This window comes from Phoxinus phoxinus (assembly GCF_949152265.1).
Source record: "Phoxinus phoxinus genome assembly, chromosome: 2".
NCBI lineage: Eukaryota > Metazoa > Chordata > Actinopteri > Cypriniformes > Leuciscidae > Phoxinus > Phoxinus phoxinus.
Genome location: NC_136877.1, coordinates 13849187 through 13867623, shown reverse-complemented (window position 1 = coordinate 13867623; position 18437 = coordinate 13849187). Strand labels below are relative to the sequence as shown.

The following is an 18437-nucleotide window of genomic DNA, read 5'->3' as shown; positions in this document are numbered from 1 at the left end:
ATATTAGGAATGCGTGGTTAAACCTTATTAAATCAATCACAATTTCGACACAGGCTTTGCAAACAGACTTTTACGACATGGATCTGCCAGCAACGCCACAAACATGTAAGTAACCATGTTTATTCTAATGCCTGATCTGTGATCAGTGATTTCTGATGTATAATTATTCAAGTTCAGGTAGATTATCTGTCTCAAAATAATTCAATACTGTTTATGCATCAGTGACTAAACGATCAACTTCACATCGTTTCTCTAGGATGAAAATAATGATTAAATTATATACAGAAAGCGATCAAAGAACGCTCCTTTTCCAAATCGGCCAAGCTGTCAATCATACAGCGCGAGTTTATCTGGACACTGCCAAAACTCGTTATGAAATCAATGACGCTGTCACACTGCACAACGAAGCTCTTTCTGTATTTACATCGTGTTTGCATTGTTATTTGGTGAAAGCATTTGTGAGAGTGCAGAAATTGCATTGCAATTATAAGATCTTTTCATTCACTCGATCAATAGACTGTCTGTCATCTGCTCAATACTCATCACTGCAACCTTTCATGTGATGGGATAGATTTAAATATAATGCTTTAAACAATACTTTTTACGATTCATTAATCTTAATAGCTGTAATAATAAAAACGTAGTAAAAGTTTAAGAGAGAGCTCCACATGTAATACCGGTACTAGCTATTTCATATGCAAGTATGTAAGCCAATCACAGCAGTGGGTGCTGGACCCTGGAGTTACTTGTGAAGTCTCACAACAGACACGCCCCTTAAAACAGGTGTTCAAATCAGAGGCTAAAATCAGGCTTGGAAAAATGCCTTTTATTTCTAAATATTTACCATTTTTGATGTAAAAATCATACTAACATTACAAAGGCACCCCAGGCAACATTATAAAATAATAAATCAATCCAGTTCATGACCCCTTTAAGGTGGAAAGTGTTAAGTCCCGCTGAGGCCGGATCACCCTCAAAACTTGCCCGTCTTCCAGACCCTCTTCGGGGCGCTAGAGACGATGTGTTTGTGGCCGGTTCTGGGCCCACCCCACTAGTTTGCGCACCCAAAACTTCTTCTCGCTGTTATAGCGAACCAAATAAAATCACCCTGGTTTTACCAGCACAGTTTCCAGGAGGAAAGTGGTCGTGACAGACACCTCCAAGATGGGCAGGGGTGCCCTGTGCAATGGCAGAATAGCCTTTGGCTCATGGGCGAGCTGTCGAGCTGGCACATAAACCACCTGGAGATAATGGCTGTGATTCTGGCCTTCAAGAGTTCCAGCATGAAATCAGGGGTCATCATGTCCTGGTCCATTTGGACAACAGGACTGTATTTGCCTTTATAAACCACCAAGAAGGTGTCAGGTCTCGCTCTCTGCCCAGACTGGCAAACCGTCTTCTCCTATGGGCACAGAGGAACTTGTGAGGAAAGCCCCGCCCACAACCCCTCAGCTCCGCCTAGTCCAGAGGATTCCCTGGCTCCACCAACACTCACCCGAGGCTTGGCGAAAACCCTCAGCCCTACAACTCCAATGGGCTCCCTTGTCCCACAGTCTCTGCCTTGGCTAGATGTCGTTCTACCTGCATCTTCAGTTCCATCTTGCTCTGCCTTCTCCCTGACTCCGTCCTCAGTCTCACCGGCTCCACCGCAGTTTTCAGGTTCCCTTGTCCCACTTCAGATACTTGTCGTGGCAGCTCCACCTCGGTCTCCAATGCCAGGATCGTCACATGGAGCATTGTCACGTGAGCTCTTCGGATCGTGTACTCCACCTGGGTCTCCGTCTCCATCGGCTGTCCCTAGGGGACATGCCTTTCATGTCCACAGCATGGCTCCTCCTGGCTTCAGCTCCACCCTGGGGCCTCGTCATGGCTGGTCTCTGGACCAACATCTGTCTCCTCCTGCTCCAGGCTCCCCCTTGGCTCCTCCCATCCTCCACTCCCCCTTGGACTTTTGCGTTGGACTTTTTGTTTCGCCCCTCTCCAGTTCCTCGTCTTCCTCCAGAGTCCCCTCCCTCCTCTGAACTCTTTAGCTCTTGTCAGAGTTATGTTATTTTCGTTGTGTTCCTCTTATGACCTAGTTTTCCTGAGTTGTCAAATAGAATGTATGAACAAATAAATTTATTAATTTTGGGGTGCAAAAAAACATTGACTAATATAATAAATTGACCTCTGGAGGGGGATTTTTTTTTTTCCAGCCTCTATTATGAGCTACCTATTAAAGATTTTGATATGTTTAAAAAAAATCATTAATGCATAATGCAATCTTGAAATCTGCTCAGATCAAAAGCTAATATTTTGGGGAAAGACATAACTGTTTTCTGGAAAGCAATAGCGATAGTGTGAAGGTTTTCATGGCACGACCCCCTGCCGCAGAGCCAGTTATTCTGAGAAAGAGCAGTTTCTCTCCGGCACATGCATATGTTCACATCCAGCTTATCTGAATTTCTAAACCTTCGCTTTCACTATGTGTAATTTCCACACGACTGGAGCAGCATCCCAGAACAAGCCAGAGAAGATGTTATTTTATCATGCCATGCTAGAACTGCTCTTGTTTGTGTTTGTGTGTGTGTGTGTGTGTGTGTGTGTGTGTGTGTGTGTGTGTGTGTGTGTGTGTGTGTGTGGATAAACTAGCAGAGTGTTAAACCTAACTGACCTCAACTCAAATCAGTTGAATTATAAGGCTCAATTATAATCTCACATTAGTAATCTGTAATTATTGTAGCAAATTAGCTCTAAGAAATATTAATAATCAATAATAACTTGTTATAATTAAATATGAATATTTGGATCAGTTAATGTAATACAATTAATATTACAATAAATTAACCTGTTTGTGCCGTGAACACCCAGGGCCCTATCTTGCACCCAGCGCAATTGACTTTGTACACCGACGCATGTATCATTCCTATTTTGCACCCACGCACAGCAGACTTTTCCCTCCACAGACGCACGTCGGTAAATTAGGGAATGAACTTGCGCTCGCGGGGGCGGTTCGGCGAAAAGAGGAGGCGTGTTCCGGCGCAAAATTCCCTGGTGCTATTTTCCAATTTTAGAAAGCAATTCCGCCACTGACCAGGAAAAACCCAGTCTAAAGACAGTGGCGCATTGCGCGTTAGTCATATGGTATTTTAAGGGCGCGTGCTTGGCCATAATGTAGCGTGTTAACGCGCATACACTTTGATTCTCTAATATAAACAGACGCAGCAGTTTTCATTTTTGCAAATCATACATTATTACAAGGAAAAATATTAACACACGAGGGAAATCATTGTTGTGTCCGTGAAGATGTGAAACAAATCTATCTAAATTAAAATAAAATAAATTCTAGATTAGGCTGCACATTTACCCAAATTATACGCCTGTTTAACCGAAGCTAATTTGGGTGGGTGTCTCCCATCATCCCCAATGTCACTTCTCTGTGTTTTACGGCCCTGACGAGAACGTCGGTCTCCTGGGCTGTGAATCGCTCCTGGCGTGCGCTTGCAAATCCGCCGCTATAATAGCAATCCACCATGGAACAAGCGCGCCTGCTCTTAAAGGGAATGTGAGAGGACGCTCTGATTGGTTTATTTCACGTTACGCCCAAACCACACCTATGAATAATGAAGCTACTTCAGACCAACCTCTTTTAGATTTGCGCTGGGCGCAAGAGGCATTTATCCCGCCGGGAAAATAGCAACAGCACCCAAGACCCACCCACAAAGTTACTTGCGCTTTGACACTTGCGTTTCAGATCGTTAAAATAGGGCCCTCAGTGTTAATTGTTTATTAATTCTAAGAAATTTACATTTCCGGGGCATGGGAAATGTCTTTCTTACTGTACAGTACAGTACTATTCAGAGCCTGTAGTCAAAAATCTTTGATTAGGGACTCCAGTATGAGCTTGAGACACGGACAACTTTACGTTTGACATGAATAAGATTGTATTAACTAGACTAAACACTTAAACTACTCTAACATACACATACTTACATGAATACAGTTTACCAAGGGAAAGAGAGTTGAAACAGAATACAGGAAAAATATAGCTGCAAGCAGCAATCACCGGGGCCAAGCGCAAGCAAGACGACAAGACGTGCCAAAGTGGATGGGAGTGTTAGACCAACTGCAGCAAGGAGCAATTGAAGACATTTAAAGATGAATTTTGGCAAAATGGTTGAAAAATCACATACATTAACTAAAAATATGATTATCACTTTCGACCAATAGGTGGCGCAATTACGAAACTGATGTGATGTGGTCAGAGTGAAGTGACAATGACACATACAAAGTTTGGTGTCAATATGTCAAGGCATTGCAGATATAAAGCCTGAATAGTCATTTTGGCATCATGCCTAAACTTTGCATCTGCGGTATACGAAAACGGTTTTGTCTATCGACACGAAATCCATAACTTTTACTCGGCACGGTCTGGAGATGACACGATCCGATTTTGGTGAAAATCGGACGTTCGGTCTAGGAGGAGTTCGAAAGAGTAGGTTTTAAAAGAAAATAAAGATGGTGGAATTGAAGTTTTGGTATTGGTAAGCAAAATTGGTATCTATGTTTTCAGCATAACCCAAGGAATCTATTGAGATCAGTGTCATTACTAAAGGCAAATTTATTCAAAAGTTATTAGCATTTTTGGAAATTTAATTATAACTTTTGACCAAAAGGTGGCACTGTCTCATAATCTTTTGAGTACCTTTAGGGCCTTGTACTGATGACCCATACTGAGTTTCGTAACGGTACGTTCATGCGTTCGTAAAATACAGCATTATAGCACATAATTCAAAATGGCCGACAGCCAAAATGGCCGATATGGGAAAATTGGATATCAGTCAACTCAGTATGACGCCTTGAATCTAACGAGACCACTTTTGTGATTTTTGGACAAACCGTTCTGAAGTTATAAGAAAAAACATAAATTCTTCATATCTCTGGACCAGTAAGTGGCGCTGCGCCGAAACGCAGCATGTAGCCTCAAGTTATGCTTGTGATGACATGTACCAAATTTGGTCTGAATCCGATAAAGCGTTGTGGAGATACAGCCTTACGTCTCTTTTTGCAAGCGCTACGTAAAATTTATTTGCACGGTATTCGAGAACGGTTATTCGAATCAACTTGATTTCCATAACTTTTTGTTGTCATGGTCTGGAGATGATCTGGTTCAATTTTCGTGAAATTCGGAGCAACGGCCTAGGAGGAGTTCGAAAAAGTAGGTTTTTCGGAAAATTCAAAATGGCGGGAAAACTATTATGACGGAAAATAACGTCATATGGTGCAGTCGAATCGTCGTGAGCTCAGGAATCAGAGGAAAAGAAGAATTTTGTTTCTAGCCCTTGTGGTTCAAAAGTTATTAGCATAAACATGAGTGAAACTTTGGACAGCTGGTGGCGCTAGAGGGAATGAGTTGGAGACTCCAAATTTGCTATGGTGATAGTTCAGGCTGTCCTCTATCACTGTGCCAATTTTCATAAGTTTCCCGCAAACGGTTCTATAGGCTGCCATAGACGCCCAGTCGGAAGAAAAAGAAAAAGAAGAAATATAGCTGCAAGCAGCCATTACGGGGCCAAGCGCAAAAGCAGACGACGAGATATGCCTACATGGCTGAAAGTGTGAGACAAACTGCAGCAAGGAGCAATTAAAGACATTTAAAGATGAATTTTGGCAAAATGGTTGAAAAATCACATACATTAACTAAAAATATGATTATCACTTTCGACCAATAGGTGGCGCAATTACGAAACTGATGTGATGTGGTCAGAGTGAAGTGACAATGACACATACAAAGTTTGGTGTCAATATGTCAAGGCATTGCAGATATAAAGCCTGAATAGTCATTTTGGCATCATGCCTCAACTTTGCATCTGCGGTATACGACCATGGTTTTGTCTATTGACACGAAATCCATAACTTTTACTCGGCACGGTCTGGAGATGACACGATCCGATTTTGGTGAAAATCGGACAGTCGGTCTAGGAGGAGTTCGAAAAAGTAGGTTTTAAAAGAAAATAAAGATGGCGGACAGGAAGTTTGACCGACTATAGCAAAATTAGTATCTATGTTTTCAGCATAACCCAAGGAATCTATTGAGATCAGTGTCATTACTATAGGCAAATTTATTCAAAAGTTATTAGCATTTTTGGAAATTTCATTATAACTTTTGACCAAAAGGTGGCGCTGTCTCATAATCTTTTGAGTACCTTTAGGGCCTTGTACTGATGACCCATACTGAGTTTCGTAACGATACGTTCATGCGTTCATAAAATACAGCATTTTAGCACATAATTCAAAATGGCCGACAGCCAAAATGGCCGATATGGGAAAATTGGATATCAGTCAACTCAGCATGACGCCCTGAATCTAACGAGACCACTTTTGTGATTTTTGGACAAACCGTTCAGAAGTTATAAGCAAAAACATCAATTCTTCATATCTCCGGACCAGTAGGTGGCGCTGCGCCGAAACGCAGCTTGTAGCCTCAGGTCATGCTTGTGATGATATGTACCAAATTTGGTCTGAATCCGATAAAGCGTTGTGGAGATACAGCCTTACGTCTGTTGCAAGCGCTACGTAAAATTTATTTGCGCGGTATTCGAGAACGGTAATTCGAATCAACTTAATTTCCATAAATTTTTGTCGTCATGGTCTGGAGATGATCTGGTTCAATTTTCGTGAAATTCGGAGCCACGGCCTAGGAGGAGTTCGAAAAAGTAGGTTTTTCGGACAATTCAAAATGGCGGGAAAACTATTATGACGGAAAATGACGTCATAGGGTGCAGTCGAATCGTCGTGAGCTCAAGAATCAGAGGAAAAATAATTTTGTTTCTAGCCCTTGTGGATCAAAAGTTATTAGCATAAACATGAGTGAAACTTTGGACAGCTGGTGGCGCTAGAGTGAATGAGTTGGAGACTCCAAATTTGCTATGGTGATAGTTGAGGTTGTCCTCTATCACTGTGCCAATTTTCATAAGTTTCCCGCAAACGGTTCTATAGGCTGCCATAGACGCCCAGTCGGAAGAAAAAGAAAAAGAAAAAGAAGCAGAATCAGAACCAGAACAGATACAATAGGTGCTATAATAGGTATTATAAGGAAGTGGAGGCGCAGGAGCCAGGAGCGGAGCCCTCAGAGGCTGGAGGCGGAGTGGGTCCGAGGGTTAGAGAGGAAGCTGGGGGACTGATGGGAGGTAGCAAAGACTGGGTGGTAGGGAGTGGCTGAGGGCTGAAGAGGATACTGACGAACGACACAGAGACTGATGAAAAAAATTTTGTCCATGACGGCAGTTTGGAGAGGTGATGGGCGAGGGAGGCTGGGTGGGGTTAACAAGACTGAAGAAGAAGAATCAGTTTCTGACGAGATCAAGGGGCACAGGGAATTTGACTCTCCACACACATGCAAACTGTCCATTTAATCTAGGCAGACTCACTCTCAATGGCGGGAGGGTGGGCTGGGCTCGATTCTATTTCCTCGTACTCCACGATGACTCCCACAGCGATGGAAGAGTCAGCCGGCTCACACACCTGGTCAGACGAGGTCCCCTCAGGCTCGGGTGTGATGTCAGTCTCGATCGCTCCTTCTGGCGCGGGCTCCGACATCGCAGCCGAGATATTCTCTCTGTCTGCGTTGGGCACATACTCTCGTTCCTTGCAGTGGGCTGGTACTGGTCTGGGTACTGGGTTGGGAGTGGGGCTGGTGGTGTCCTCGACAGTGAATGCTAATCCGCAGGAAACCAGCACCCACTCCACAAACAGCAAAGCTCCCTCGAAGCACCTCCCGGGACAACTGCGCTCATGTGGCGGTTTTAAGGCTGGTGAGCAGGAACGAGCACAGGCAGTTGTCCGAGAAGGTGGTTAGATGGGCGAAATGTTCCTCGAGGGAGCGATTTCCCTGTTCAAGGCACAGCAGTTGAACAGCAGGAATGTCCATGGTGATGAAAAACAAGTCCAAAAAAGAAAGAAAGGGTCAAAAAACCTACACGAAAATACCTTTGCCGTTTGGCACATATATTATTGGTCTTATGTTGGTTGTGTGGTAGTAAACACTAGTGATGGGACGGTTGACACCAGGGCTCCGATGCTCCGACAGAGTTTTCAAATGGCAATACCACGTGATTGATGACATTTGAAGCTTTGAACGTTGTGCAGTATCGGAAGGTCGGGAAAGTTGGTTTGGAAAAAATTGGCGCTTCACAACCTCATCTGATGCATAAAAATGGAAATGATTATCCGGGAGGTATTATTTATTTAAATTATTTTAACACTATTCTTCCCCCCCAATAAAAAAAATATTTTAAAGTTTTATTATTAATATATTTTATATTATTGTTCAATATGTGAATCCGTTGACCAGGCTACACATGAGACAAGTTGTGGTCTCATTGGCACAAACTAATTTAGAGGAGATTAGATAGAACTGTATTGATTCCAGATTCCACTCTTGTATGTCACGGACTTCCAATGCTTTGTTTGGTCACATGCTTTTGCTGCTCTGCTGTGATTTGTTAGATATGGTAGAGAAAACAAGTCGGACCACCAAATGTCGCTAATGCACATTGTGTTAAAAGCTTCGAGTAATGAACCGTTGTTTTTTTTGCACAATTTTATGAAAGCCTCAAATGCTTCAGAAAGCATCGGTTTCCCCATCGCTAGTAAGCACTAGTGATGGCAATTTCAAAACACTGCTTCATGAAGGTTTGAAACCTTTACGAATCTTTTGTTCCGAATCTATGATTCAGAGCATGTATCAAGCTGCCAGAGTCACGTGATTTCAGTAAACAAGGCTTCATGACATCATAACTGTTTCGAAACCCTTCAAATTGTCAATGGTTCACCACTGGGGCGATGGTGTCTGTCAACCCATGAATCTTGAGGATTCACTGAGAACCATTGAATAAGCGTCTGTGGGTTTTACCTAATATCTGATTAGTGTTATACATTTGTAGATGTTTTAATTAGACATTAGTATCATTAAAATGAATAATGGTAGTTAATAGTCTCTTATTGGCCTGTTTAGATTAGCCATTCATAGAACAAACCAAACAAACCCTTACAATTGATAAAATTACATATAGACACGTGCTAAACTGATTAGATGATTAGGTAATTGCATTAAAAAGATTTTCATTTCAATCAAAAACATTTTTTATAGATAAAATATTGTAAAAGTTGTTTTTATGGATGTTTGGCCTGAGTTTCAGTTGCATTTCCTCTGTTCTGACCACTAGGGGTCACCGAGGAGATGGGTGTCAGATTGTATCGAAGCCTCGACACAAATACGGCGCATTTGCTTCAACTGTTTCAGTGTTCCACAAAGACTCAATCTGCCCACCACTAGTAAGCGCTCGAAGAAGATTTACGTTCGAAACAGTGTTTTATAAACTGATAAATCCAACAGAGAACAAAGCAACACAACATACCATAGATGATACCCAACAAAGACAAGCAGAACACACATGAACTTGTATACAATTGAAAACAATGATGATTAACTACACACACACCTGAACTGAATGACAAAATCAAATCTATAGCCATGACAACAAACTAGTGGCGGGAAATAGTGCAAACAGGAAAACAGTCCAAACTGAGTGAAACTGTGGCAGTTATTACTTAGCTGATTACTAACTATTATTACCTTTGTTTGTCTTAAATTCAATGAAAGTCTAATATCATCAATCAACTTTTGTAAGTTACATTTTCACTGTATTCAGAAGTTGTTCCAAATTACCCCCGAACAATATACATTTGTGCCATCAACAATACTGTATAAATTTGTGCCATCTGCAAACAGGGCACATTTGAATACGTTAAGCACTTTACAAATATAATTTATATATAGGTCAAACAATTTGGGGCCTTGCACTAAACCTTGTGGAACACCACAAGTGACTTTCATTAGTTCTGATTTAACATTATTTATTTGTACATATTTGATATCTATCATCAAGTTCATTTTAATTTGTCCAGCCTCTGTAGGCTATATATATATATATATATATATATATATATATATATTTATTGCAATTATACACAATCGTAGTAGCGAAAAGCAGATTTTCCTTAAGGTCGCCTAAGCCTTCTTCCTGCAGTATATCTTCTGCTCTCAGCGCTTCTGCTGGTGAAGCTGCTTCTTGACGTTTGCCTGCTTGTGACCATAATGGACTTTAACTGGTTCCAAAGCCTCATGGGACACCAGAACCAATTGAGAGTGTGTTGAGAAATCCAGCGAACGAACCGTCTTTAGAGTTTAATGAGGACCCAGGGGACGATGACAGTGGCACTGCAGCCAATCAGAAGCTGTAAACCTCACCTGCTGCTACGGTGATGAAAACTAATCATTACAATGACACTCACTGCTGCTTCTCATATGAGATGCATGCTAGGAAAAATATTACACTGTATGATGAGTGTGAGCAGGCCTTGATCTGGCGTGTAACTCAGTTAAGCCAAAACCAGTCCTTACATTCTGTGTTTTGATTGGCTAATGGGTTTACCAGTCATCAGTGTCGGATTGGACAGACAGGCAGATGATGTTACATTTACATGTAGAAAAAAAAAAAAGGTCGACCCCACACACACACACACACACACACACACACACACACACACACACACGCTAAACAATGGTGAAGGATTTACTTTTAAAGGATTTAACAATAATAACTCACAAATTACTAGTAAATTTCACAAATATTTACATGTAAAGTAACACATTAAATGTGAGATGTTGAAGTAGAAAGATTGACATTGTGTTTTCTTGTAAATGTACAAATGTGTAAATGTACAACTTTGAAAAAAAAAGTGTTTTACTGTGTACAGACTGAACTGAATCATATCAAGTTGGGTTGGGATTAATTGGATTGAATTCAGATGAGTTATGTTGGTTAGGTTGAGTTGAGCTATATTGAATTCAGTTAGGTGAAGCTGGGTTGAGATCTTGATTTGAGTTCATTTCAATTGAATTTAGCTATGTCAGGTTGAGTTGAATTGAGTTGAATTGAGTTAAGTGTTGGTTTGATATGAACAGAAAGTTATTGACTTTTGGTATGTTGGGGTGAATAGTAGTTTATGTATTTGATAGACAATTATATTCAAAGCTGAATTGTATTCGATTGAATTGAGTTGCTGTGATAACCTGTGTTTTATTTTTCATGATATTGTTTTATGATAGATAATAATCACACTAAACTGAATCAATCTTTTAAATCATGAAAAATGCCCAGGTACACATACATATATAAATAGTAGTACTTATTTTAAAGGGGTGGGACAATGCCATTTTTACAAGATGTAAAATAAATCTCTGATGTCCCCAGAGTGTGTGTGTGAAGTTTTAGCACAAAATACCCCACAGATATTTTTATATAACATGTTAAAGTTGTCACTTTTTGAGGGTTTGCAAAAACGCACCCTTTTGTGCCTAGCCCTTTAAATGCAAATGAGCTGCTGCAGAGGGCGGGGTTTCAAGAGCTCATGTGTGTTAGCAGCTGCGATTACCTCATGCAGACACACTAAAATGGCAGAAACTGTTCTGTCTTTAATGCTAAAACGGAGTCAGACAAAGATGGAAAGACTCAAGAAGAAGTAACATTTACATTACATTTACATTTAGTCATTTAGCAGACGCCTTTATCCAAAGCGACTTACAACTGAGGACTACAACAAGCGAGTCATTGTGAAGAAGCAAAAATAACGCAAGAAGTGCTCAAAATACAAAGTTCTGGAATTGCTCAGAGTAGCATAAGCCAAAACAAAGGAGGGTAAAGGAGAGGTTTTTTTTTTTTTTTTTTTTTTTTTTTTTTTTTTTAGGTCAAGTGCTCACGGAAGAGATGAGTTTTCAGTTGTCTTTTGAATGTGGTCAGGGATTCTGCATTCCGGATGAGGGTAGGGAGATCATTCCACCAGCAAGGAACCGTGAATGAGAATGTTCTGGAGAGTGATTTTGTGGCTCTCTGTGATGGTACCACGAGTCGTCGCTCATTGACCGATCGCAGGCTTCTGGTAGGGATGTAGACTCGTAGGAGCGAGTGAAAGTAGGAGGGAGCTGAGCCTGTGGTCGATCTGTAAGCAAGCGTCAATGCCTTGAACTTGATGCGAGCAGCGAGTGGTAGCCAGTGCAGAGAGATGAACAGAGGAGTGACGTGGGCCCTTTTGGGCTCGTTGAAGACAAGACGGGCTGCAGCATTCTGGATCATTTGTAGAGGTTTAATTGCACATGATGGAAGACCAGCCAGAAGAGCATTGCAGTAATCAAGCCTAGAGATAACCAAGGCCTGGGCGAGAAGTTGTGTTGCATGCTCAGTTAGGAAGGGCCTGATCTTCCTGATGTTGTGCAGTGCAAACCTGCATGATCGAGCTGTCTTTGTGATGTGGTCTGTGAAGGTCAGATGCTCATCAAATGTTACTCCAAGGTTTCTGACCGACCTTGATGGGGTGATTAAAGTTGAATCTAGCTGGATAGTGAAGTCGTGCTGCAGGGACGGGTTGGCAGGGAGGACGAGAAGCTCAGTCTTTGCCAGGTTGAGCTGCAGGTGATGTTCCTTCATCCACGCCGAGATGTCCGCCAGACAGCTTGAGATACGTGTAGCTACTGTGGGATCATCAGGTGGAAATGAGAGGTAGAGCTGGGTGTCATCAGCATAGCAATGGTAAGAGAAGCCATGTGCCTGTATGATGGGTCCCAGTGATGTGGTGTAAATGGAGAAGAGGAGCGGTCCAAGAACTGAACCCTGAGGAACCCCTGTAGTCAGTTGATGTTCTTTGGATACCTTGCCACTCCATGCGACCCTGAAGGACCTACCTGTGAGATAGGACTCAAACCAGTGGAGAGGAGTTCCAGTGATGCCCAGTGATGAGAGGGTGGACAGGAGGATCTGATGATTCACAGTGTCGAAGGCAGCAGACAGATCCAGGAGAATGAGAACTGATGATTTGGAGGCAGCTTTTGCGATCCGTAGGGCTTCTGTGACTGACAGCAATGCAGTCTCGGTTGAATGCCCTTTCTTGAAGCCAGATTGGTTTACGTCTAGTTGGTTGGTCAGAGAGAGGAAGGATGTTACTTGGTTGAAGGCAACTCGTTCAAGTGTTTTCGCAATGAACGGTAGGAGAGAGACAGGTCTGTAATTCTCTAAGAGTGATGTGTTTAATGTGGGTTTCTTAAGCAGTGGAGTTACCCGAGCCTGCTTGAATGCTGTAGGAAAAGTGCCAGTGTGGAGGGATGAGTTGATGATGTGTGTGAGTGCTGGTAGAAGTGTGGGAGAAATGGCTTGTAGAAGGTGTGAGGGGATGGGATCTAGAGGACAGGTGGTGGGGTGACTGGAGAGGAGAAGTTTAGATACTTCTTCCTCGGTCAGTGGAGAGAATGAGGAGAGAAGGTGTTTCGGATTGGGAGGGGTTGGACTGGGTTCCTGTGTGTGTGGAGTTGAGAATTGACTGCTGATGGTTGTTGTTTTGTTGGTGAAGAAGTTGGCAAAATCATCAGCAGTTAAAGAGGAGGTGGGTGGTGGTGGAGGTGGACAGAGGAGAGAGTTGAATGTCTTGAAAAGAGTTCGTGTGTTAGCGGTGCTGTTGATCTTGTTGTGAAAATAAGAGGATTTTGCAGCATGAACATCAGCAGAAAAGGAAGAGAGCAGAGATTGATACATACTAAGGTCAGTTTTGTCTTTTGATTTGCGCCATTTCCTCTCTGTTGCCCTGAGTTTAGTCCGGTGTTCACGAAGAACCTCAGATAACCAGGGGTTAGAGGGAGTAGTACGTGCTGGCCTGGAGGAGATAGGGCAGATATTGTCTAAAGAAGAAGTTAGAGTGGAGCATAAAGTATCTGTTGCGGTATTAACATCCAGAGATGAGAATTGTGAGTGTGAGGGAAGAGAAGATGACACAGCAGTGGAGAGATGGGAGGGAGAGAGTGAGCGCAGGTTTCGTCTGAAAGTAGCTGGTAGGGGGGTTGGTGGAGCATGGGTAGTGAGTTGTAGATTGAATGTAATGAGGAAATGATCAGAAACATGGAGAGGTTTCACCACAATGTTGTCTGTGATGCAGTTGCGTGTGTAGACCAGGTCCAGTTGGTTGCCTGATTTGTGAGTACCTGAGGTGATGAGCCGTTTGAGATCGAATGAGGCTAGGAGAGAGATGAAGTCTGTTGCATGCGGCTTCTCTAGATGAATGTTGAAATCACCGAAGACTACAAGTGGGGTTCCATCCTCAGGGAAAGAAGACAGCAGCACATCCAGCTCCTCTACAAAGCTTCCCAGTTGACCTGGGGGGCGATATATGACTACAATATGGATCTTAATGGGAGTTGTAAGAGTAATAGCATGATATTCAAACGAGTAGTTATTGCAGAGAGAAGAGAGAGTTGAGTAATTCCAATTGTTAGAAATGAGAAGACCTGTGCCCCCACCCCTCCCAGACTGGCGAGGAGTGTGAGAGAAGGAGAAGTTGTTCGAGAGAGCAGTCGGGGTTGCTGAGTCTTCTGGACGAATCCAGGTCTCAGTTAAGCCTAAAATATTAAGAGTAGAGTGAGATGCAAAGGCTGGAATGAAGTCAGCTTTGTTGACTGCTGACTGACAATTCCATAGACCCATAGAAATGGAGAGAGGTGTGTGAGAGGATGGGAGAATAGGACGCAGATTAGCAGTATTGCGCTGCCTTCTGTGCGTGATGAGAGAGCGTCGTCGAGAGACAACAGGAATGTATTGAAAGCACATATTTAGTAGGGAAATACTATACCAGTGTGAAAGGAAGAGGGGGAATAGGATACTTAAGTGCCTTGCAGGTGTCCTTGCTCGGTGGAGTCGCGCAGGTAGAGTCGATGGTCTTTACCCGAGTCGGTCTTCACACGAGGAGAGCTGAAACGCTTCCGCTGACGCTTCCGCGACAGCGCGCACACTACAGAAATATAGTGCTTTCAAACGCCTGAGTGAGGACAGCTGCTAGGCCAGCCAATTAGCACAGGCAAATCAAATAATCCGAAAATGGGAGAAAATCGAAACTGTCTCTATGAACAGCTACACTTAAGTGCTATAAAATTTAAACTGCAATAGCCCACTTCTCAGACGCGGCTGTGATATAAAGTAGTCACGCGTCTAATTAAAATACAGATTTGTGTGAAGGAAAAAATGTACAATAACCACAGAATCGAAAATAGCCCTACTTTCTGGAAAATAATACACTAAACAACAAGAGAACTGAATATTAAGAAAAAACCACTTGCGCTCTCGTTCGTTCTACACGCAGACTGACGCTCGTCCTGCACTGTTCTGATTCTCCTAGCCTTATATCTGTTCTACAGTTGCTGCTAGGCCAGCCAATTAGCACAGGCAAATCAAATAATCCGAAAATGGGAGAAAATCGAAACTGTCTCTATGAACAGCTACACTTAAGTGCTATAAAATTTAAACTGCAATAGCCCACTTCTCAGACGCGGCTGTGATATAAAGTAGTCACGCGTCTAATTAAAATACAGATTTGTGTGAAGGAAAAAATGTACAATAACCACAGAATCGAAAATAGCCCTACTTTCTGGAAAATAATACACTAAACAACAAGAGAACTGAATATTAAGAAAAAACCACTTGCGCTCTCGTTCGTTCTACACGCAGACTGACGCTCGTCCTGCACTGTTCTGATTCTCCTAGCCTTATATCTGTTCTACAGTTGCTGCTAGGCCAGCCAATTAGCACAGGCAAATCAAATAATCCGAAAATGGGAGAAAATCGAAACTGTCTCTATGAACAGCTACACTTAAGTGCTATAAAATTTAAACTGCAATAGCCCACTTCTCAGACGCGGCTGTGATATAAAGTAGTCACGCGTCTAATTAAAATACAGATTTGTGTGAAGGAAAAAATGTACAATAACCACAGAATCGAAAATAGCCCTACTTTCTGGAAAATAATACACTAAACAACAAGAGAACTGAATATTAAGAAAAAACCACTTGCGCTCTCGTTCGTTCTACACGCAGACTGACGCTCGTCCTCAGTCACAGATTGACATTGTGTTTTCTTGTAAATGTACAAATGTGTAAATGTACAACTTTGAAAAAAAAAGTGTTTTTAAAGATGTTTATGAATGAATTCTCACCAAGACTGCATTTATTAGTTTAAAATACAGTAAAAACAATAATATTATGAAATATTATTACAATTTAAAATAACTGTTTTCTATATCAATATTATAGTAAAATGTAATTTATTCCTGTGATCAAAGCTGAATTTTCTGCATTATTACTCCAGCCATTGTCACGTGATCCTTCAGAAATCATTACAATATGCTGATTTGCTGCTCAAGAATTTTTTTTTTTTATTATCAATGTTGAAAACAGTTGTGCTAATTAATATTTTTGTGGAAACCGTGATCATTTTCAGGATTCTTTGAGGAATAGAAAGTTCAAAAGAACAGTATTTATTTGAAATATAAATAATGAATCTTTTGTAACAATGACTTTATTTTTTCATCATTCTAAATGTAAAAGAATAGCAGAGTCCACACCGCAACTATAAAAATAGTGTCACAGAGGAATATCATTGGAATCACTTTCATAACGATCTTCTTTTCCAGCTGATGTACCACAAAAACATTGAAAGCCAATTGTGAGCATTTAAAGTGGCAGACGAAAAATCTGCAGATCACACACACGTTATGCATCAGCGAACGATCACAGTCTTATATAGACTCTAAGAAATATCCTTCATTCTCTCTCTAAATGAATATACGTATTTTCCCAGATTGTCAGCTGTCCAATAATCTCTGACCTTTCAGACGCCAGCAGTTCAATTACTCGCCAAACGAATGGTTTGCACGTTGATGGCATGATGAACTTTACGGTGGCGTATTTCCTCATTCCCTCCTCTGACTGATTCCTGAGATTAAACTGATAGGATGAGCGAAGGGGAAACCGATTTCACAAGCCTTACATTTGTGTGCTTTTGTTTTGCAGCTCCTGAGTCCTCAGGATCTTCACCAGGACTTTCAGAGGTAAAGCAGTCTCTTCTATGCATGTGTACATGTGTAAGCGTGTTCTACTATGGGCTGATCTGCTGACAGTGTGCAGGTGTAGCACTTCAGCAGCAAAACCTTCTTACACACACACACACACACACACACACACACACACACACACACACACACACACACACACACACACACACACACGTTGTCTAGTTCGCCGATTGTGAAATCATTGTGCTGAGCTTTTGTTCTCTCTAAATCTTGACCATCCAATCAGAACCGTCACTGAGCTGTGACTGACAGTGATGAATGCCCGCCCACTCCCATCAGCTCTGTTAGCACGAGCAGAGCATGCTGGGAGCATCTCGACAAATACGCCGGCACTTCATTAATACAAACTCTGAGGAAACAAACAAAGACAAACTGAACTGTTTTATACACCTAAAGCACGATCCATTAACTCAGAGAAAGATCAGCTCATTCTTCACACAGCTTACCGTGGATGTGTGTGCGTGTACTTGGTATTCCCTACGTTATGGGGAGCAAATGTGCCCGCAAGGATAGTAGTACCAGTAAATTTTGACCTATTGGGGACATTTTGTGTTCCCCATGAGGAAAGCGGCGTATATATCAAAGTGTTTTTAAAATAAAAAAAATGCAGAAAGGTTTCTGTGATGGGTCGGTTTAGAGGTAGGATTTGTGGAGGGGATATAATATACAGTTTGTACAGTATAAAAATCATTACGTCTATGGGAAGTCCCCATAAAACATGGAAAACAGAATGTGTGTGCGTGCATGCATGCGTGCGTGTGTGTATGTGTGTGCGTGCGTGTGTGTGGGGGGTTTGGGGACTCCAGGCATAATTAGTAGATTTGCTAGTACATCAGCTCATGTTAGAGACACACATGGGCTGTACTCCATATAAGATCACAGTGCGCTTCATGTTTCAGTCACGCTCATGACGAGACACCATCACAAGCTGCTCAGAAATCTGGCCTACGAACAGAGGTCACAGCGTGTAATTGTTTTATCAAAACAACTGGTGTAGTTACAGCATCCACTGCATTGACCTCTTTAAGGGATAGTTCACCCAAAAAATGAAAATAATCCCATGATTTACTCACCCTCAAGCCATCCTATGTGTAAATTAATATCTTCTTTTCGACTAACATAATCGGAGAGTGAATGTGGGCGAGATTTTGAAGCCCCAAAAAATGCACCCATCCATCATAAAAGTAATCCATACATCTCCAGGGTGTTAATAAAGGCCTTCTGAAGCGAAGCGATGCATTTGTGTAAGAAAAAAAATCCATATTTAAAACTATAATAACTAGCTTCCGGCAGATGACCGTGCGCACACTGCTTAAGTCAACTTGTGCCACAAAAGTAACCCCTGATGCAATGTATGACGTAGGATGTAGGAGGATCGTCGGCTTAAACATCTCTCGCGGTTTAAACAAATAGCGCTGTGCAACAGACTCATCCTCCTCCGACATTTCCTT

General features: G+C 41.9%; 1 protein-coding gene across 1 annotated transcript; it reads right to left on the bottom strand.

Annotated features, from left to right (window-relative positions):
- Positions 1–11786: 11786 nt before the first annotated feature.
- Positions 11787–15921, bottom strand: LOC306987757 (uncharacterized protein; the record flags this gene model as incomplete). The annotated part of the gene is made up of 2 exons (XM_079592290.1): positions 14372–15921; positions 11787–14239 (listed from the first exon to the last, which is right to left on the bottom strand). The coding sequence occupies exons 1-2, from the start codon at positions 14688–14690 to the stop codon at positions 11787–11789; spliced, it is 2772 nt and encodes a 923-aa protein (XP_079448416.1). The 5' UTR covers positions 14691–15921.
- Positions 15922–18437: the final 2516 nt, after the last annotated feature.